General features: G+C 42.0%; 1 protein-coding gene across 1 annotated transcript; it reads right to left on the reverse strand.

Moving 5' to 3' along the window:
* Window positions 1-10,283: 10,283 nt before the first annotated feature.
* On the reverse strand, window positions 10,284-19,285 carry TCEANC (transcription elongation factor A N-terminal and central domain containing). Its single transcript, XM_036271144.1, has 4 exons — window positions 19,232-19,285; window positions 17,260-17,380; window positions 14,667-14,786; window positions 10,284-11,370 (listed from the first exon to the last, which is right to left on the reverse strand). Exon 4 carries the CDS (start codon window positions 11,360-11,362, stop codon window positions 10,304-10,306), a length of 1,059 nt encoding a protein of 352 aa, XP_036127037.1. The 5' UTR covers window positions 11,363-11,370; window positions 14,667-14,786; window positions 17,260-17,380; window positions 19,232-19,285; the 3' UTR covers window positions 10,284-10,303.
* Window positions 19,286-22,500: the final 3,215 nt, after the last annotated feature.

Consider the following 22,500-nt stretch of genomic DNA (forward strand, 5'->3'; position numbering starts at 1 on the left):
AGGCCATAGAATAACTGGAAAATTATCTATACCCTCGCGTTTGAGCATACATGGCCCAAGACTTATATTTGATGCTCACTCAAAGATACTACATCGGCAAGAAAAGCTCAAAAATATTTTGGGAAAAACATGTTTTCTCTTTTCAAATTCTCCATTCTTTCTACTCTCAGATTGTTTTGCCTGTACTAAGGTACAATCACTCCCTCTAAACTTGTTTTTAATCCTTTACATAAATGTACATTTGTATCGATATATAATATTTCTGGCTATTCTGGTTTTCTTAAGTGCATTAATTCAACAAATATTTATTGAAGGCTTTCTATGTGTCAGGAACTGTAGGGGCTGGGGATAAGCTGTGAACCAAAAAGACAAAATCCCTGGCCCTATGGAGTTCACAATTTAGTGAAGGGGGGTGGGGTGGGAGACAGACAATAAACAATATAAATAAGTGAAACATTGTATCTAAATAGTGAATAAGCTCTATCAAAAAAAAAAATCAGAAAGGGTACTTGGGGACATAGTAAATAGCCAGGGAAAGCCTCACTGCCCAAGATGATATCTGAGCTAGGGTTTGAGAGAGATAAGTTAAGTCGTTGGGAATCTGGGATAACAGCATTCCAGGCAGAAGCAATAATCAGCGCAAAGGTCCTGTAGCAGATGTGTGCCTGGCACAGTCAAGGACCAGCAAGGAGGTCAGTGACCTACTGGAAGCCACGTGGAAAAAAGTGTTTTCAGGAAGGAAGCAAGGGTATAAATGCTGCTGATAGGTTTCATTGTTGAGAACTGTCTCTTGTATTTAGCAGTGTGGAGGGTGGAGATGGTTGTGACCCAGACCAGTGTAGAGAACAGTGCTAGCTAGGAATCCGGGCATTTCATCCAAAGGTGTAAGTGAGAGGCAGAGTTCACAGGTCCAATTTTTGTGGACAGGACAGCATTTTGCAAACTGTAACATGCATAGGACTCATTGAGGGCTTTGTGACAAGGGGGATTCTGATTCAATAGGTCTAGAGGGGGCCCCCGTTTCTGTATTTGCTCCCAGGTGATGCTCATACTGTTGCTCCCAGGAGTTCACTGTGAGTAGCGAGAGTGTAGGGCTGATTTTATCTGCAGTTTCTTTTCTGAGTACAGATCTAACCAGGGGTGTATGTGGCAACTGCTCTGGGTTGATTCTAGAAGATTTTAGTACCAGGGGCTTCATATCATTGACAGTGCAGCTCAAATCTGTGGCTTGAGAAATGGGGAAGAAACAGAGAGAAATGGGAAGCAATGATTGTGGATCGAAGCTTTGGCCCAGTTTGAAAGAAGGGTCTTTCTATGCAGAAATGCAAAGGCCAGGGCACAGTAAACTGCCTGGACAGAGGCCACTGGATGCCAGCTGACTCCTCTGCTGTCAGTGGAACTGGCCGGGGCACCTCCTGGGAGGTCCCTTTGAAGAAGACTGCCGTATTCCTCCATTATAGGTATGAGGAAAGTGGGACACTGAATTATACAGAAAGATTCAGAATGACTCACTGAGATAAATATCCACTAGAGGTCCTGTCTCCAGTTCCCTCTCTCAGTTCATTTGATTTTTTCATAATAGCTTTATAGACCATACAATTCACCCATTCAAAGCGATTAATTCAATGGTGTTTATTCACAGAGCCATGCAACCAACCACTACCACAACCAGTTTTTGAACATTTTCATATCCCCAAAAGAAATGCCCACACTCTTCAGCCGCTGTCTCATTTTTAAATATCAAAATCCACTAAAAGGCTGAGCAATGTGTGAGATTTCATACAGCTGGGGGGAGGGGAATAAAAGTCCATTTGTTGCATGAAAACACAACTGCAGAGATGGAAGTTCTCAGTGTGAGAAGACACTAAAGGCAACACAAGCTAGCCTGGGGCACTCAGAGATGCCCACACAGCGTCCACCTCAACCTGGGAGTTCTTCCCTGTAAGACATGGTAAACATGCACTTCAGCTCATCCTGATAGAGGGGCATGTGGTCCCCCCACTGTGGGCAAGAGCTCAGTGGAACACTGGCTGGACAAGCCCTGGTTGGGGACAAGCCTTGTGAGTGGGGAAAGGAGATGGAAACTGGTTTGCAGCTCTGTGTTTTCAGTCATTGACCAATAGGCATGTTAGGTGGGATCTAGCCAGATGACTCAGGCTTCACTGAGCACCCTTAGAAATGTCTTAGTTTTTTGTTTCCATCTACAAAGGTGAATTTGGCAAATTATGATATCATTGTGATGGTTTAAGAGCAGCTGCTGTGTATGGAAGCATCAACAGACGAGTGGATAAAAATGCTGTGATATATATACAATGGACTATTACTTGGCCATAAAAAAAGAATGGAATCTTGCCCTGGATGGTTTGGCTCAGTGGTTAGAGCATTGGCCCATGGAACAAAGAGTCGCAGGTTCGATTCCAGTCAAGGGCACGTACCTTGGTTGTGGTTTGATCCCCGGCCCTGGTCAGGGTCGTGTGGGAGGCAACCAATCAATGTTTCTCTCTCTCTCCCTCTCCCCCCCACTCTATCTGAAGATAAATGGAAAAGCATCCTCAGGTGAGGATTAAAAAAAAAAAAGAATGAAATCTTACCATTTGTGACAGCATTGATGGATCTCGAGGGCATTATGCTAATATCATGTTATTTCACTTATATGGGGAATCTAAAGAAAAATATAAATGAACAAAAAAAAAGAAACAGAGTCATAGACACAGAGAACAGACTGATGGTTGCCAGGAGGGAGGGGGTTAGGGGACTGGGTGAAAAAGGTGAAGGGATTGAGAAGTACTGATTGGTAGTGACAAAATAGTACTGGGGGATAAATTACAGCATAGGGAATATAGTAAGTAATATTGTAATAACTATGTATGGTGCCAGGTGGATACTGGAAATATCAGGTCGGAACACTCTGTATAGTATATTATTGTCTAACCACTATACTGTACACCTGAAACTAATACAAAACAATATTGAATATAAACTATAATTGAAAACAATTTTTAATAAAATAAATAAAAGCAGCTGCTGGGGAGCTCTCTATGTCTATATTTACATACATTTTGAAAATGAATATATTCTAAAAATAATAACAACATTTTTTTTATCCTCACCCGAGGACATTTTTTCATTTTTTGTTCAGATAGAGTGGGAGGGGGGGAGAGAGAGAGAGAAACATTGATGTGAAAGGGACACATCGAGTGGCTGCCACCCGCACGACCCAACCAGGGCCAGGGACAAACTGCAACCAAGGTACATGCCCTTAGCAGGAACTGAACCCGGGACTCTCTGGTCCGCAGGCCAACGCTCTAACCACTGAGCCAAACCGGCTAGGGCAATAATAAGAACATTTCGAGTGATCAATTTTTTTTTTTTTTTTGGTACATGCCCCCAGCAGGAACTGAACCTGGGACTCTCTGGTCCATAGGCCAACGCTCCAACCGCTGAGCCAAACCGGCCAGGACTGAATGACCAATAGTTTAATTTACTTATTAATTAGATCAATACATTTTATATGAATGTTTTAGATTTTTTTAAAAATACGGCTCATCAGCCCTGGCCGGTTTGGCTCAGCGGTTAGAGCGTCGGCCTGCGGTCCGGAGAGACCCGGGTTCGGTTCCCGCTAAGGGCACGTACTTCGGTTGCAGTTTGTCCCCAGCCCTGGTTGGTCGTGTGGGTGGCAGCCACTCGATGTGTCCCTTCACGTCGATGTTTCTCTCTCTCTCTCTCCCTTCCTCTCTCTCCCTCCCACTTTATCTGTACAAGAAATGGAAAAATATCCTCGGGTGAGGATTAAAAAAAAAAAAAAAAAAATACGGCTCATCATTAGAAAATATTAATGACTATCTGGAATCTACTCCTATTTGTACCTTGTTTATATTTGAAAAGCAAGCAAGAATATGTCCAACATATTAATTTTAATTCTTCTCTTTTTTTACTGTCCTGTAGGACACTTGCAATAATTTAACAAAGGATGAAAGACAGGTTGGCTATTTCATCATTATTGTTATCTATGTTAATTTTTTTCCCTGGGTCATACAGACAGAGAATGAAGATATAAAGTTCACTATATTTTATAGGAAATGGTATTTGAAACTATATTTATATACCTATAGTCTTCAAATTCATAAAAACTATAAACATATAAATGTCCCTTTAAAAGCTACTTGTTTTTATATTTTAAATTTTAAGTATTTAAAAAATCACCTCCTTTTCAGAAAATCAGATAAAACCATATGGGTACCACAAGAAGGTTTAGGAAGGGGCATCCCATGCCAGGTGTTCCTGGCTGATCTCTCCATCAGAGGGAGGAATACACAGACAAGGTGGAGTCTATAAACCATACACTCCTGTCATTGAAAAACAAAATCACAATTTTATTTATTTATTTTAATGTTTTTTATTGATATTTTAGAGAGAGAGGAAGGGAGAGAGGGAGAGAGAGATAGAAACATCGATGAGAAAGAGAAGCATCAACATCCATTGGCTGCCTCCTGCATGCCCCCTAATGGGGATCAAGCCCAAAACGGGGCATGTGCCCTGAGCAGGAATTGAACCGGACCTCTTAGTCCATGGGATGATGCTCAGTCCACTGAGCCACACCAGCTGGGCCCAAACCACAATTTTTAAAAAAGAGTTGAAACTTGTGTGGGATTAACAGGATGCCTGACCATTTCTAGAAGCAAACTGATATGTCAAAGAAACCCCCACGTGTTTTGTGAGATAGTCCTGGCTTTGTCTCTGTGTATCCTTGGGCAAATTAACAATCTCTCTCAGCTTCAGTCTTCTCACTTCTAAAATGCTGGCAGGGTGGTTGTGAAGATTAAATGAAATGCTTTATATAAGGTGCCAGGAATCTAGCAAATATGGTGATAAAATAGCCTTCACCCTTCCTCTGCCTGGCTAACTTCAAGATTTGCCTGAAGGGTCACAGCTTCTGTGAAGCCCCCCCCCCCGATTCCCCTGGGGTGCCCTGCACCCCTACCTCTTCAGTCTCTTACAATGTAAAATGACTGTTGGCTACATGGCATTGGTGCTTCGCCTGCATTTGTGGGTCCCGAGGCCTGGGATAGTGTCTTGGTCATCTCTTTACCCCCAGCACCTGGCAAAGCATAAAGCAATGTGCAATCGTCACTGCATAGCCTCTCTGGCAACACAGAGTGACATCTCTGGAAACCTAATTTTAAATAATATTGCAAGTGAGATTATAGGATGTTGTCACGGGTTCTCCCTTCAGACTGCAGGCTCTTCTGAAAGCAAGAAGGTGCCTTCTATATTCTAGGCCCTTACAGTAAATACCACTGATAGACAGAAAAATATCTGAATTGAATATTTTGCATTTACTGGTAAGTTATAAATAACAGAGCAATCTGACCTAAAAAGATGAAGGGCCGGCCCTTGCAAAGGCAGTGGAGCGCTGCCAGTCGCAGGCTTCCTGACTGGTCCTTGGAAATGGAAATAGGGAATGAAAAGAGCCTCTGATCACAGGAAGGGCTGGGGAAGAGACAGAGCTGCAATTGTACCAACTTTTGACCTAAAAGAAGTGACATGGACAAAAGGAGAGTGATGTGGGAAAATCCATGAAGAGAGCCTTTCTGCATTCAGGTATAACAACTGATGTTTGTGCCCAATGCAGAGCTACTCCCCGTAACCGTGGCAACCAGGATCCAGGCTACACTTGCATTGTGAGGAGTTTCTGTGCTGTTTTTATTCTTTCATTATGGGCCACAGGTACGGAATTTGGCATTGGTTGTATTTTATGAAACATCCGTTTGCAATATTGCCACTGTAGGGGGGGTAAAATCGTTTCTCTTCTACCCATCTAGGTTATTGGCTGGGACTCTGTAACAAAAGACAAATTAACAAGAGGAAAGCATACACATTTATTTAACATAAGTTTTACGTGACATGGGAGCCTTCATAAGGAAATAAATACCCAAAGAAACAGTTCAACCTGAGTGTCTTTATACTTGCTTTGATGAAGAGCAGAAAGTCCTGAGAAAATGTGATAGGACAAAGGTTATGAGCCAAGGGTAGTAATCTGAGGAAAACCAAGTGAGGCCTGTTCATTCAGATTCCTCTCAGTGTATCTCCATCTGTAGACATAAGAATGGTCTTTTCCTTGGATGTAGAGTGGGCACCTGTCCCTTGAGGGTCCTATGACCTGCCTCAGGGGAGAAGGGGGAGATCAGAGAGTCCTTCCTGCACCTACCATTTCTCAAATTCCTTCAGCTTAAAATATCCAATATGCCAATGTGCCATATGTTAGGATAGCATGTCGTGAACCCTGTCCAAGGTCTTGATCAACCATAAGGATAGAGGGAGACCTGTCTTTGTGTACTCATGTTTGAATCCAGGTAAATGAAATTTGAACCATTGCTATGGTCACTTACCTGGTGTCCCTGCATCTGTCCTTGCTTCCCTCTCCATCTAACTTAACATAGCAGCCAGAGGGGTCCATCCTAAAGGTCATTCAGATTTCATCACTAACACCTCCCTGCTTCCATGGCTTCCCGTCAGGCTTGGGAAAAACCCAAAGTCCTCATCATGACCGACCAGACCTTCATGAACCCAATGGCTCTTTGAATCCACCTCTCACCATCCTTCCCTTTGCCATGACACCTCAGGCCCAGTGGATCCTTGCTGTACCTTGTCTGTGATAGGCACCCTCCCGTCTTGGGGCCTTTTCCTGTAAAAATAATTTTCTTTTGTTTTTTATTAATACTTTTATTAATTTTTTTTAGAGAGAGAGAGACAGAAATATTGATGTGAGAGAGAAACATCAATCGGCTGCCTCCTGCACACCCCCTACTGGGAATCAAGCCTGCAACCTGGGCAGGTGCCCTGACCAGGAATCAAAACAGGACCTCTCAGTCCATGGGACTATGCTCAATCCAATGAGCCACACCGTATGGGCTAAAAATGATTTTAAAATAAGTGAAAAATCCTTTACCCCATAAGCAAATTTTAAAAACCTTTATTTTTAGGGAATAAGACACAGGATGTGAAAAAAAAATTACCTATGCATAGAAAACATAATGTTATCTCACTGGTTAAAAGAAAAAAAAAACACAAAAAAACCCCAGATTACTATTTTCCTGATTTGAGTTACAAAAGTTAATACAAAATGAGGAAGAATAGTCAGATTTTATGTCTTGGAGAGTGAAGGAATTTCCATTTCAGGTTCTTTTGTCTATAAATTTAGTTTGCAAAATTCTAGTATAAATGAAAACTACCCCCCAAAATCCCAAACCCCAACACACACACACACACACACACACACACACACACACATCAAAAAGCAAACAGTGAATAAATTAATCACACTTAGTTTTCACATACTGTGCTCTTTTATACCCACTAAATGGTTTTTAAGATCATTCTAAGTCACACAAAACCATACTCTGTGAAACCTTTAGTTGTAGGTGACTTTGCAAAAGTTTCTCTTTATTTTTATTTTATTTTTTTTAATCCTCACCCGAGGACATTTTTCCATTTTTTGTTCAGGTAGAGTGGGAGGGAGAGAGAGGAACAGAGAGAGAGAGAGAAACATCGATGTGAAAGGAACACATCGAGTGGCTGCCACCCGCACAACCGACCAGGGCCGGGGACAAACTGCAACCGAGGTACGCGCCCTTAGCGGCAACCGAACCCAAGTCTCTCAGGACCGCAGGCCGACGCTCTAACCGCTGAGCCAAACCAGCCAGGGCAAAAGTTTCTCTTTAAAAGACTAACATGTCACATCACAATAAACAGCCCTGGGAAGTCAGAGGGAGAAAAGAGGCCAAAGTAGAATCCATACTTTATGGCCTCAAGCCAATTTCTTCAAAACCATTTGAAAGCACAAAGATATTTTAGTTTTGTGCACCTTTGGGGAAATTCTGTCATGAGAACTTCAGGGTTCTGGCAGAGCAAGTTAAGAAAGTTAGGAGAAAGGGACTTGTGAAAATGTGTATCTGGTTTGCAGATAACTCAGATGTAAACGTGTTTAAATTGTGACAAGGAACATTCTATGAATGTTTAAAAGAGAAAAAAATCAGCTGTAATCACACAGAAGGCTTGTTGTGTTTAAACAATTATACGGATTGCTTAAACACTGTTTGCAAGGCCTCAAATAAGTCATTTCCTCTTCAATTCATTTATTAGAGAAATGTTGCTAGATTCAAAGGCTGAAGCTATGGACTTCCTCTGAATAATTCCTGTTTTTACATAAGTAGATTTGGAACTTCAGACCTAGAGGGGTTCAATGTATGCCACCCCAAGATATGCCATCCTGGCATAAGGATCATTCTGAGCTGAAAGCAAATGAGAAAAAGCAGAGACAGGATTAACTCCCTACTCTCCCTGAAAGCAGAACATAAATTCCCCTCATGAATTCCATACCAGGAAGGGGGTAACAACCTTATCTGGAGCTGAGATGGCACTGAGAAGAGTCTACACGAACAAACCTGACTAACCATTATCTTCCATTAGGTCCCCCAAATACTTACTTCCCCAGCTTGCTTCCCCTAGAAGCCTAAAGCCCCTTTCCTTTGTCTTGTTAATTCTCTACAAAGTTATTATTCTTTGTTAAGATACCATATAAGCCCAAGTTCTAACCACCCCTTTGAGTTACCCATCACTGAGTTTCTCCTGCGGGTATAATGTAGCAAATGTTAATCAATCATGTAGCAAATGTTCTCTTGTTAATCTGTCTTTTGTCAGTAGAATTTGAAGCCTCCCAGGTACAGAGCCTAGGAGGGTTTTTGTCCTCCCCTACAGACCTAAAACACGTGCCCTTGAGAACATGAAGACTCCCTAACATCAGAAACCCATGTCATAGTGGAAGAGTTTATATAGCCTGGAGAACTCTGCAAAGAGAACAAAAGTAACTCCTTCAACTAATCAAGGACTCAAAACAAAATACTGTGGGATTAGTTTTAGGGTAATTTTTGTGGCTTAAGGGAGGCCTGTAAAGTGAGAAAAGTGAGAGGAAAATAACAAAAGTTCTAGTTACTCAATGTTAGAGCCTAAAAGGCACTATTCATCTAGTCCTACATCTCCAGGAACACATTTCTCAGAAGCCAATATTGCCCTGGCCAGTGTAGCTCAGTTGGTTGGAGCATTGTCCTGGGTTGCGGGTTTGTCTCCTGGTCAGGGCACATAGCTGGGTTGCAGGTTCGATCCCCAGTCAGGTACGTATGGGAGACAAACAATTGATGTTTCTCTCTCACATCGATTTGTCTTTCTCTCTGCCCCCCTTCCCATCTCTAAAAATCAATGAGAAACATGTCCTTAAGTGAGGATTAAAAAAATAAATAATGAAGTCAATATTGCGGCAGTCTCCAACAGTGAATTTGGAAGAAGAAAATCTGGGAGTAGTTTGAGTTGGGCTATCTATAGTTGTGTAGCTTGGGCAAGTCTCGGCACCTCTGTGGACCTGTTTCATCATCTGTCAAGTATACAGAATAACAGTCTTGGCTTAGAACTGTGAAAACGATCAAGTGAGAGCCTAGGTATGTGCAGTTCTGAGCTCTGGTGGCATCTCAAAATAACTTGAGGAATTAAAAAAGAAATGTTGATGCCTGGGTTGCAGCCCACAGATTCAGATATAATTGTTCTCGGGTTAGCCCTCAGCCTTGGCAGTGTTTAAAGCTCCCCAAATGATCATAATATCTAGCCACAGCTGAGAATAAATTGCCTATTGCTAAAGTAGTACTTCTCAAACTATCTTGGACAGGATCACTTGGGGATCCTGCTAAAATTAAGATTCAGAGTCAGTAGCTTGGGGCCTGAGAGTCTGTATTTCTAACAGGCTTGTGGGTTATGTTGAGGTGCTCTCAACACTCTGAGGATAGCAAAGTACAATGTGGCCACAAAGCACAATGCAGTCACCCACTTTCTCGCCTAACTACCAACTTTTAGTGATAATGATGTGAACTTCAGCAAATGACTTTCTTTCCTTCTTCTTAGAGTTGTTTTAAGAACAGTGTGTACAATATTTTAAAAACAAGCATAAAAGTATGATTCAAATAAAAGGTATCACTCCAGTTGTCTGTTGTTTAGAATATTTATTTATTTATTTTTTAATGTTTTTATTGCTTTTTAGAGAAAGAGGAAGGGAGGGGGGGAGAGAGAGAGAGAGAGAGAGAGAGAGAGAGAGAGAGAGAGAGAGAGAAACATTGATGTGAGAATGGAACATCGATTGGCTGCCTCCTGCATGCACGCCCCCTACCTACCAGGGGATCAAGCCTGCAACTTGAGCATGCATGGGAGGATGCCCAACCAACTGAGCCACAACGGCCAGGGCCAGAACATTTATTTACAATCACAAGCACACCCAATTGCTATGATACCACTGCTCCCCACATTCATTACAGATTACATAGGTCATCATTTCTTCATCTGGGTTTGAATTCCGCACCCAGCTTGGAAGGAAAAGTGTTCCTCTGGCGATTACAGTAACCTTGCAATTGAACTTCTCACAGCGTCTGCATTTTATTTTCTTTGTCTGTGTACCCTCGATCATTTGGGGAAGGCAGTGCTCCTGTATGCCAGATTTCGTGTAGGAAGCTCTCAACTGTTTTAGTTCCTTGCTTGCCATTTCCATGACAGTCATTTCAGCAAATTCTCTTGGCGACATAGTCCCAGAGAGCAAGTTTTGTTGTAAGTGAGAATTTTGGGGGTTTTTCAGATTGGCGACTTTGCTTCTGATACAAGTTTTATATTTTTTGAGGTTCTTTGAATAAAGGGTAAAAATGTGCTCTTCAATTTCTCTTGCGAAGTTTTGCCACAATTCGGCTTTGGGCTGCTCTGTGGAAGAACCAGTTAAAGCTTCATAAAGAAGCTCTGAGCATTTCATTCTCACGGGAACTGCAGGATCCAGCAACTCACCTGATCCCTTGTCAGTGGATTTAGGGTCACCACCCTTGACATACTCTTCCTTAGGTACCATTCGACTAGAACTATTTTCAAGCATGCTCTTTTCAGTGGCTTTTGCCATAACATCTTGGGACGATAGCAGAGAATCAGAACTGGAGCTGCCCAAGGTCTCATCTTGACTTGAGTCATCGGAAAGTCCTGAATTTTTGTCCTTTCCACCCACAGGGAAGAATTTGGGCCTGTCCCTTGGTTTGAAATGAGGATCCTTATAAAGAGCTTTCCATTCTGACAGCAAACACTTGGCTTTCTTTTTCAAAGCCACTGTGGGACAGTTTTTGAGGACCCGGTACACAGCCCTGACCACATCTGTCTGCTGGAGGTGCTCCTTAGTTACATGCAGACTTTCTAGCTCCATGAGGTGGTTGCCAAGATCCTCAAAGTTTCTCTCAGACATCAGTTGCTCAATAAGGGAAGCTCTGGCAGCTATCTCGATCTTGTCAGACATTTTCACAGCTACAAAGAAAAAAAGAGTTTTCCATTTTCTTAGGCTTGCGTTTGCCAGTCACAGCTTCCTGAGAGTAGCATGGCACTTTTTGCCAGTTACCTACATGGTGTTTTCTAAAGGCGTTAGGTAATAAAAATGGGTGTGACATGTTAGAAAATGAGATCTTCAGGGTGCCATGGTTTAGTTTCAAATATTTGATTCTCAGTAGTTAAAAAAAAAAAAAAAATCAGCCCCGAAAATAGCTTCTGCATTAATAGCTGCTTAAAGGAAGCTTGCTGGAATATCTGCTATAACTTTTGTCACCTCTAATTTTACAAATCAGTGAGCTTCATGACTCAAGACTCGTCAGTTCCTTTGCACGGAATCTGGCGGTCATGTTGGGGATGAAATCATGCCAGTGTCAACATCAACAGGGTACGGCTGAGCAAGGCTGGACTACTTCCTCCCATTTCAGCTATATAATGGAACTACTTGCTGATTTTATAATCTATATGTGGTACTTTTCTGAATATAAAAGAATGAGAAACAGGGCAAAAGGGGATGCTATTGAGATATCCCAAGGAATTTAAAGAAGTCGTGAGCTAGCACAGGTTAGGAGGCACTGGAGCCAGGTCTGATGAGCCCCACTGTGCTAACAACTGAGTCTTCTGAACAAAGGAGTAAAGGTCCAGACTAAGCGATCCAGAGGATTTATGACATTGGACTAACTGGTCCTTAGGCCAGAGTTTGGTTCTGTTAACTTTTTTCTTTTTCTTTTTTTTTTTTTATCCTCACCCGAGGACATTTTTCGATATTTTGTTCAGATAGAGTGGGAGGGAGAGAGAGGAAGAGAGAGAGAGAAACATCGACGAGAAAGGGACACATCGAGTGGCCGCCACCCGCACGACCTGACCAGGGCCGGGGACAAACTGCAGCCGAGGTACATGCCCTTAGCGGGAACCGAACCCGGGTCTCTGTAGACCGCAGGCCAATCCTCTAACCGCTGAGCCAAACCGGCCAGGGCCCTTTTTCTTTTTTTTTTGTAACTTCTGGGTGTAAAATGGTTATGTCTGTGTGAATCTTATCCTAGGCAGGCAAATGTTTACCTTACCAGTCTATTTTTCTCTCCTCATACTGTACATAATCTTGCCTACTGATACCTGTGGATCTAGATGTGCCCATCTGGTCTAAATGAGAACCTAAGCATCTTGATGGCAGGAACCCTGTCTTTTAAAAGTTCATGGACTCCCATTTTACAGCACTTGGTTTTAAATAACCATCACTAAAAATACACAGGCTAACAACATGAAGCAGTTACAGAGAGAATGAATGTAGTCTTCCCAAAAGCCATCTGACAAGTGCTGTAAAATGTAATGTCCTTTAGGCAGCAAATCTACTTCTATAAATTTACTTTAAGGAAACGACAGATGTAGGGGTTGTCTATGTAAGAATTTTCTTCAAACTGAGAAGAAACTAGAAGGTCCCAAGTAGTTAAACTTCCACATGAGTGTCCATAGCAGCATTGTTCATAATAGACAAAAAGTAGAAATGACCCAAATGTCCATCAAATGATGAATGAATACACAAAATGTAATATATCCATATAATGGAATGTTATTTGTCAATGAAAAGAAACGAGATTCTGATACATACTACAACATGGATAAACCTTGAAAACACTATGCTACGTTAAAGGCACAGAAGAGCCCTGGCCGGTTTGCCTCAGTGGTCAGAGCATTGGCCTGCTGTCCAGAGAGACCTGGGTTTGGTTCCCACTAAGGGTGCGTGCCTCGGTTGCAGTTTGTCTCCAGCCCTGGTTGGGTCGTGTGGGTGGCAACCACTCATGTGTCCCTTTCACACTGATGTTTCTCTCTCTCTCTCTCTCTCTCTCTCTCTCTCTCTCTCTCTCCCTCCCTCCCTCCCTCCCACTCTATCTGAACAAAATATTGGAAAAGAAAGAAAAAAAAAAACGGCACAGAAGACCACAACCACATATTGTATGATTCCATTTCTATGAAATGCCCAGAATAGGTAAATCCATAGAGATACAAAGTAAATTGATGGTTGGCTAGGGCTGGAAGGTGGTGGGACCAGTGGGTTGAATGAAAAGGGGAATAGCTGTTAATGGGTACATAGTTTTTCTTGGGGGAAGTGAAAAATCTCTAAAGTTGATTGTGGTGGCGAGTTGTACAACTGTCAATATACTAAAAACCACACATACCATTAAAATTAACCATCTTAACCCTTTTCAAGTGTATAGTTCAGTAATGGTAAGTACATTCAGTGTTGTGTAACCAACTTCAAGAACTTTTCATCTTGTACACTAAAATGTACAGCTTATTTTTTAAAATATATTTTTATCGATTTTTAGAGAGGGAGAGAAACACTGATGTGAGAAACATTGATCAGTTGCCTCCAGTACACACCTCAATCAGGGATCAAACCCACAATCTGGGTATGTGCCTTGGCCAGGAATCGAACCAGTGATCTTTCAGTGCACAGTACATGGGGCAATGCTCAATCAACTGAGTCACACCAGTCCAGGGCAGTGTACATTTTAAATAGGGGAATTATATGGTATACAAATTATATCTGAATAAAGCTGCTAATTAAAAACAACATATAGAGCCCTGGCCTGCAGACCGAAATGTTGCAGGTTTGATTTCCAGTCAAGGGCATGTGCGTGGGTTTCAGGTTCAATCCCAGTCCCAGCAGGGATTGTGCAGGAGACAACCAATCAATGTCTCTCTCTCACATCGATGTTTTTCTCTCTTTCACTCCCTCCCTTCCATTTTATCTAAAAAAATCAATGGAAAAAATATCCTCAGGTGAGGATTAAAAAAATAAAAACAACATATAGAGTCTAAACTAAAAGTTACTTAAAAATCACATGTGAAAAGGCCGAAAACAGATATACAAAATTTTAGACTGGCATGTTCTGAATGGTAAGATTTAGGTGATTATTGTTTGGTCTCTTACTGCTTTCTGTATTTTCTATGATGACTATGTATTATTTTCAAAATCAGAAAAGTTATTAGTCTAATATAATTTCATGATAAACTTTATATACATGTAAGACGTGTCTACTGAAAAATGGCAGTGTAAATACACAACCTGGGCAGTCTTTTTTTTTTTTTTTTTTTAAAGTCATTTAACAGTCACTGAATGGGCCATCAATTCATGATCTTAAGTGGCTATTTTTCTAATTATTGATTCAGTACTTCAAGATCATTGTTTTCCTTTTTAAGATTCTACCTCCTCCAAATAAAAGGCTCAGTAAACAAAGAACAGGCAAGATATCAAAGAAAAATAAAAAAATACACACCTCAATTGCTGGATATCTGTTTCAAAATTGTTCGCCTGACATCTTGGGATCTGGAGGAACTCAAGCGGCCATGTTATGATGATGAGGTCTCAAGCCCTCCCCCACTTGCTGGAAAGTTTCCTAACAAAGAAGAAAATTCATCCTGCCTGCATTCAATATTCATTCTATATGCATTAATACCAAAGAAATCAGGATTGAAGTTTGCTGGATGTTAGCAAGCTGGTTAATAGGAAACAGGTCCAGAGTGCCCACAAGGAGATTAGGCAATATTTAACTCAGGTCAGAATTTCTCAATGAAGGGTCAGAGTCTCAAGGAGATGCTGAAGGGGAATTTAACTGTAGCTTCAGGGCGTCAATGTCATGAGAGTAGCAGTCTGGCATCCCAGCAAAAGTTGTTTCTTACGCAAACCCACAGAAGTTAATGCATTCACGTGTAAGCACTTTGCTCTTCACTCCATACATCTCTCTATTTACCTCTCCTCTGTATTCATTCATTTTCAAATTTTTGTTTGTTAATCCTCATCAGAGGATATTTTTTCTATTGACTTTTAGAGAGAGTGGAAGGGAGGGAGAGAGAGACAAAGAGAGAGAGAGAGAGAGAGAGAGAGAGAGAGAGAGAGAGAATAACATCGATTGGTTCCCTCCCATACGCACCCTGACGGGGCTGGGAATTGAACCTGCAACCCAGGTACATGCCCTTGACTGAGAATGGAACTCACAACCCTTCAGTGCGCAGGCTGACACTCCAACCACTAAGCCACCCCAGCCAGGGCCATTTTTTTAAAATGTTTTTATTTTATTTTTTTTTCTTTATTGATTTTAGAGAGAGGAATGGAGAGAGAAATAGAAACATTGATGAGACAGAACATCAATTGGCTGCCTCCTGCATGCCCCCCACTGAGAGTTTGGCCCACAACCTGGGCATATGCCTGGACCAGGAATCGAACCGGGACCTCTCAGTCCATGGGACAAACCTCAATCCACTGAGCCACACCAGCCAGGCCAGAACTCTTTTTCATCTTGCAAAACAAACTTTGTACACATTAAACACTAACTCCCCATTCCTTTCTCTCCTCCTTCCCCACAGCCCTGGGCAACCATCATTCTACTTTCTATCTCTGTGAATTTCACTACTTTAGATATCTCATATAAGGGGAATCATACAGTATTTATCTTTTCATAACTGGCTTATTTCTCTTAGCATAATATCACCAAGTTTCATCCATGTTGTAGCATGTGTCAGGATTTCCTTCCTTTTTAGGGCTGAATAATATTCCACTGAACGAAGAGACCACATTTTGCTTATCCATTCATCTGTTGACGGACACTTGGGTTGCTTCTAGCCTTTGGCTCTTGTGAACAGAGATGCTATAAATACAGGGGTACAAATACCTCTTCGAGGCCCCGCTTTCACTTATTTTGGGTAAATACCCAGAAGTAGGATTGCTAGATCATATGGTAGTTCTATTTTTAATTTTTCAAGGATCTGCCATACTGTTTTTCATTCTCCTCCATATTTTTAACTGCATTTAAATCCCGTCAAACTTTCTATTCCCCCTACGGGACAATCATGTGAATATAAAACACTTATTACCATAGGAGGGTATAGTGTGGAAGCAACTGGGATACAAAATTTTGAGAACTTTCATAAAAAGACAAAGTAATCTGTGTATCCCGTTTAAAGTTCTACATAGTTAATTCAATAAATATTTATCATGTATCGAGTACATGATAGATGCTGAGCCTAAAGAAACAGTCTCTGCTTTGAAGGAGTTGCCAATCCAGTGGAAGGAATACAATCAATAAAATAGCCAATTATGCTCCACAAGGACAGATACCACCCACTAGGGGACACACACAGGAGGAATACTGAAACCAAATCTGGACTTGCCGTCATCTGGCCAGCTCCAACTGCTTCTTCACTGCCTTCACAGCACTTTGTTAGAGGGGTCATCCTCTACTACAGATCCTAGCAAGATATTCCCTCATTTTCCCACTTAGAGCCCTTCAGGGGTTCCCTTCTGCTCTTAGGCTGGAGCTGAGGTCCTTGACCAGGTATCGAAAAACCCCCTTCCAGCCTCCTCTGTGTCCCAGCTGAACCACCAACAGGTGCTGTCCACTTCACACCTCTGGGCCTTTGCTCTGGTAGCTCCCTGAGCCTGGTTCTCAAGCCTCACTGCAAATTCCAACTTGAGCAGCAAAAACAAAAACAAACATGCCAGGCCATTATTTGATAGAATAGATCAGAATGAATTAGACCCTCTGAAGGTAGGCCTGAGTATTTTTCCAGCTCTTCAGGTGATTCTGATTTAAACCAGAGCGGCCACCTCTGCACAGGCACAACTCCCTTCCCGAGTCAGGACCGTCCCAGGGATGCTGCTATTAGACCAAAAGACAGCTCCTGTCCTGCTCCTAGACTGAACGCCCAGAACCTCTGTGATTTTTCTAGATGAGCCCCATTAAATCAGGAAATATTAAAAACACCTGCTGTACACAATTAATCTGAGAACCTTCTCTACAAATTACAAATGGTGACTGCCATGTTTTAAGTGTCATGATGCACCCAATTCCCCATATTCATTCCCTCACTTACCTCTTAACAGCAGAAGGCAATATATATTTATTGAGCAACTCTACATGCCACAAACACTCATGTCATCTCAATCCTCACAATAACCGAGACAGGCTAATCTCCATCTTACAGATGAGGAAACCTGTTAAAAACATCGAGTAAACACTGTTTTTTCATGGTGCCTATCACATTAATTTTTTTATAGTCTGTCCTGCCCACAGGACCATAAGAATGACGTTTATTTAATTCACTGATAAACACCTGACCAGTGCTCACCATTACTCGACAAATATTTTTTTGTTAAATTCAGCATGTATCCTCCTCTCTGCTTGTGAGCTTCATTCTTTTCACTACAGACCACCTTGCTTGTACCTACTGCATCTAAGCTCAGGGCACCTTCGGCTTCTTCAACGAGAGACCAACCTCATCTCAATTCTAGTATAAAAAACTCATTAGCAGAAATTCTAGTTAAAAAAAAAAAAAAAAAAAAGAAGCATGGTGTCTACTGTGGGCTTATCCAGTGGGCTCCATTTGGGGATAAGGAAGGTCAAGAAGGTACAGTTCCCAAAAGTGAGGTGTGTTGAGCATACTGGGTAAGCTTCATGACCATTCTGTGCTTCATTTTCCTCATCTACTAAATGGAGAAAATCCAACATCCTAGGATTAATATGAGAATTAAACTAGATAGTCCTTATAAAGTTCTTAGCACTAGGCCTGTCACACAGTAAGCCTGACTGACAATTACACAGGACTACGATGAAAAGGTTTACATATATCTACCATACCAGGCATTGTTCTAGAATAGGAGGTTGGCAAACTTTTTCTTTAAAATGCCAAATAGTAAATATTTCAGGCTTCCCAGGCCATCTGATCTCTGTATGCACTAGTCAACACTGCTGCTCTTGTAGCAGCAACAACAACCATGGCTCTGCTCTAATAAATCTTTTTTTTCAAAGACAGGCAGGCTGGATTCGGCTGCAGGTCATAGTTTGTGGACCCCTTCTAGAGCATTGCTGTCCAATAGAAATATAATGCAAGCCACAGGATTTAACACTGTCTAGCAGCCACGTTAGAAAACAAGTAAAATTAATAGTACATTTTATTTAACCCAGTGTATCCAAAATACTGCCATTTCAACATGTACTAGATATAAAAATTATTGAGATACTTGATATTTTTTCATACAAATTCTCAAAATTTTTTGTTTTATATTTACTGCACAACTCAATTCAGGCTAGGTGCATTTCAAGTACTCAGTAGCCTTATGTAGCTAGTGGCTACCATATTGGACAACAGTTCTAGAGCATATGTTAATATAGATAATGCTTAGACACACACCTATACCCCGAGCTCCTGCGTACGTATTAAAAAAGGAGTTTATACAGCGCCAGCAAGATATGCCCTAAATATCTGTTGACTGAATGCATATAAAAGCTTGTACTTATGGACTAATACGACAACATAGGCGCACACATCTGGCCTAAACTCAAAAGAGGGGAAAGATCAAAGAAAAATTTCCAAAAGTTGGTAACAAATCAGCAGTAACTCGAATCCGTTTAGACCTTTAGATCGCCCTAAAATCGAATCCAGCTACACAGGGTGTCCCTTGCTCTGTGGAGAGAAATGCAAAATGTCCGCAGGATTTTCTGAACTGTCACTCAATACTGCGCTAGGGCCCTCTCACGTTAAGATGATCCCTAGCAAAGGTGCAGTGAGTGGAAGGGACCAGCCCAAGGGCCCGCTGTGGCCCAAGTTCGGGTTCCAGTGAGTGGAGTGGAGCGACAAGCAGAGCCTGCTGTAATCGTCCGGGGGTGACAGCCTGGCACCCAACACAGAAGCAGCGGCGGTCCCGAGGGATCTGCCCACCCTTGCAACCTCGGCTGGAGGAGAGGAGGGGATAAAGAAACTCCCAGGTCTACCTCGCCCGGCGACACCCTCCAGACCCTCCCCTAGCAGGTGGGCAGAGGCCCAGGCGAACCAGGGCGTGGCTCACCAAGAAACGCAGGAGAAGCTGGGAAGCCCTCGGTGGACTCCGTGTCTAGACAGGTCTCCGGGTTTCCAGGGCGGGACCACAAAGGCTCAACCAATCAAGGCCCGCAGATTAGAAAACACAGCTCGGATTCAGCGCGTGCGTGCTAGGGAAATGGCGCTTGCGCAGAGCGATCAGCGACCTTGGGACCCTCTCTGAGCATCGCGCTGGAGGAGGTCCGCCTCGGGCCAATAGTCCAGCATCTGGGCTTGGATTGAGAAAAGTAGCGCGGGCGTTGTTTTTGAGCAGCAGTGTTTGCGGAACTACTCTACAACGTGCCATTTCTGCTTCCAGTCAAGACAGTTCTCAGCTAAATATTGACAAAACTTTGGACGAAAAGTTAATTATCTATTTACTGCAGTAATTAATTCCACAAGTATTGTACCCCTAGTATGCATCAGTTGATGTGAAAGCAGTAGATATTCATTAAGTAGCCATGTGTATCCTGCACTAATCACCTGTACACATCTTTCCCTGCAAGGGTCCAATAAAACCAAAGTGATGGTAGGAGTAGAAAATGTGGCAGCCTTCTTTGCAGATCTCCTATAAGGCAACTTGGGGGAAGGCTCAAGGTAGCAGATCTTTGCTCTGGATTAAATGCTGTGGGAAGCAGGGTGATTCTATGATGAAGCAATGTAATAAACCTTACCTAGAAGGAGGGAAGACAAGACCAAGACTAAATCTGTAATTAGTAAAAAACAAACAAACAAAAAAACCCAGAACCAAAAACAAAACAACTACAAAAAACCCCCGCAGTGACTCAGTTTTAAAAACTGTTGAAATACTGCAGGTCCATTCTGGACGTAACCTAAGAGACTTTCATTTCAAAAGGGTGGAATGGGGAGGAGGTTGTCTAGGGAGAAAAAGGAGAAACATCTGTAACAAAAATAAATTAATAAAAATTGAAAAAAAAAGTTTATTACTATAAGATTGTTTCTGTCACAAGAACAAAGTGAGACACCTATAAATCTAATTTATTGAATGGGCTGGGCTCTGTAGGGTGTCTGTAAGACTAAATATTTTTTTCCCACCATTGCCTTGAAATAAACTCTGTAGGCTCTCTCCCCTTCCCGATGGCTCCTCCAGGACTGGACCTTGAGGCCTGAGCAAACCCCACAACTTTTCCAATTACTTACAGGTATAAATAAATCATCTTATTTTTTAGGTTATTAAAATCCATTCTAACCTAATATAAAAAAATCAAGTACTCATCCAATTCTAAGCTCTGACCTTCCCTCAGCTCAGGTGTGGTTTGTAACTTTGGAACGGCAAAGGGAAAGACATATGGGCCAATTTTTTCATTCACCTTATTGCACCCTGTTTCTGCTTATTGCAGTGTAGTGTAGAAGAGGAGAAAGGAGTGATAAAAAAAAAGGTCTTATTTGATTAGTCTTGTAGGTTGAATGGTGTTCCCCCTCCCCAAAGATAGATATGTATACTTCCTAACCCTCAGAACTTGTGAATGTGACCTTATTTTTTGGGGGGAAAGGGGGTCTTTGAAGATATAATTAAGTTAAGGATCTCAAGATGAGATCATCCTGGATCACACAATGACAAGTGTCCTTAGAAGAGACAGAAAAGGAACAAATGCAGAGACAGAGGAGAAGGCCACATGAAGACAAAGGTGGACATTGGAGTTATGCAGCCATGAACCAAGGAACTCCTGGAGCCACCAGAAGCTGGAAGAAGCAATGAGGGATTTTTCCCTTAGAGCTTTTGGAGGGAATGTTGTCCTGCCAACCCCTTGAAGTTGGACTTCTGGCTCCAGAACTGTGACAGAATAAATTTCTGTTGTTTTAAGCCACCCAGTTATGGCAGCCACAGGAAACTAATATGATGAATGATTTTGTTACCTGGTATTGGAACTCTGTGTGTGCTAATGTCCAAAGGCTGCCTCTTTTGTTCTTTTTATGGGCTCAGTTTTTGGAGACCCCCCCATTGCTGGGGGCCCTTTCCCAAGCATTCTCTGGTTCAGATGATATGCTCTCTGGTTGACTACTAGCTCCTGCTTTTGGCCATAAGTCCCACCCAGCCTTTTTCTGTTTGGTCACCTTATTTGCAGATGAGCCTCTTAGGCAGCATCCTTCCAAAAAAGTCTAAGCCCCGCTACTTGCTTGATGCATGCTTCGCCCATTGGAAAACCCCAGCAGCTCTGACCCCTACTAATCCCTCTACAGCCACTCTCTTTGCTGCCATAGGTAGTCTTAGGCAGCCCCAGCTAGCTTCTCACATGTTGAGTTTTTTGGGAGAGTCAAGCACCATTTCTTATGCCCTTTCATGACAGAGGAACCTGTCAATCTTTCTGAGTGGTTCTCTCAAAGTCCCCTCCACTTGCCTGGAAGGTGGGAGGAAGCTTCCAGAATTCTAACAGCCCTCTTTTACTCTTGCCTTCTCTTTTACATAAGCTGAAGAGGGGTAAGAAGCCATAGATGGCAGAAGTAGTTTGGGCTCTCCACTTAGCCCTGTGTAGATGGTCTAGCATGTCTCTTTAGAATCAGTGGGTACTTAACAGTGTGCTCAGCTTTGGGATCTTGGGTGAAACTCCAAGTCAGGAAGAGTCCCATTTAATGCCCTCTTGTACCTGTAGTAATCTTTAGGTCATTTCATACATCTTGTTCACCTTTCTGACACCATTAGTCCATTTTGTCATTTCTCTAGAATGTGGATTATTCTACCATAGATTCATGGAAACAAATTACCAGAGAAATGAAGGACCAGAACATCTGGCTTTAATCAGTTCTTGGTGCAGATCATAAGATGGAAATTTAGAGGCAATGAAACAATATTTATACTACTTGGTTACTGGGGATGCTTCAAAATTACATTTAATAAGAAAAATATAGAAAAAGTACAAAAAGAAATAAGACAAAAGGATGCCAACTCTATTCAAAGACCTGCCTACTCAATTGCCTTTTGCATTGCTGTTAAGAAATCTGAGCTGAAGCACACCACTGAAATTTCATTTTGTCAGAGTGGCTTTTGTCAGGAGGAGTGCAGTCTGCCAGTGATCCTGATGTGTGGACTGCTCTGTGAAATAAGTCACTTCATTTTGGTTCTCAGCAGTTCATTGGAGTAGCAAAACATAAGCACTGAACTAAAAATTAATAGTCCATGCTGCTTCCTTGTCTTTTGTTCTTGTACCGTGTAGCTTCAAGTCTCATTCTTGTGGACTGACTCTGTACACCCCATTCGCAGCCCTCCTTTCATGATATTATAACCTGGGCATGCTGCCA

The sequence above is a fragment of the Molossus molossus genome, unplaced genomic scaffold (genome assembly GCF_014108415.1).
Source record: "Molossus molossus isolate mMolMol1 unplaced genomic scaffold, mMolMol1.p scaffold_m16_p_2, whole genome shotgun sequence".
Lineage (NCBI taxonomy): Eukaryota > Metazoa > Chordata > Mammalia > Chiroptera > Molossidae > Molossus > Molossus molossus.

Coding starts and splice junctions, on each gene's coding strand:
- TCEANC (XM_036271144.1), bottom strand. CDS start 11,362: ATGTCTGACAAGATCGAGATAGCTGCCAGAGCTTCCCTTATTGAGCAA.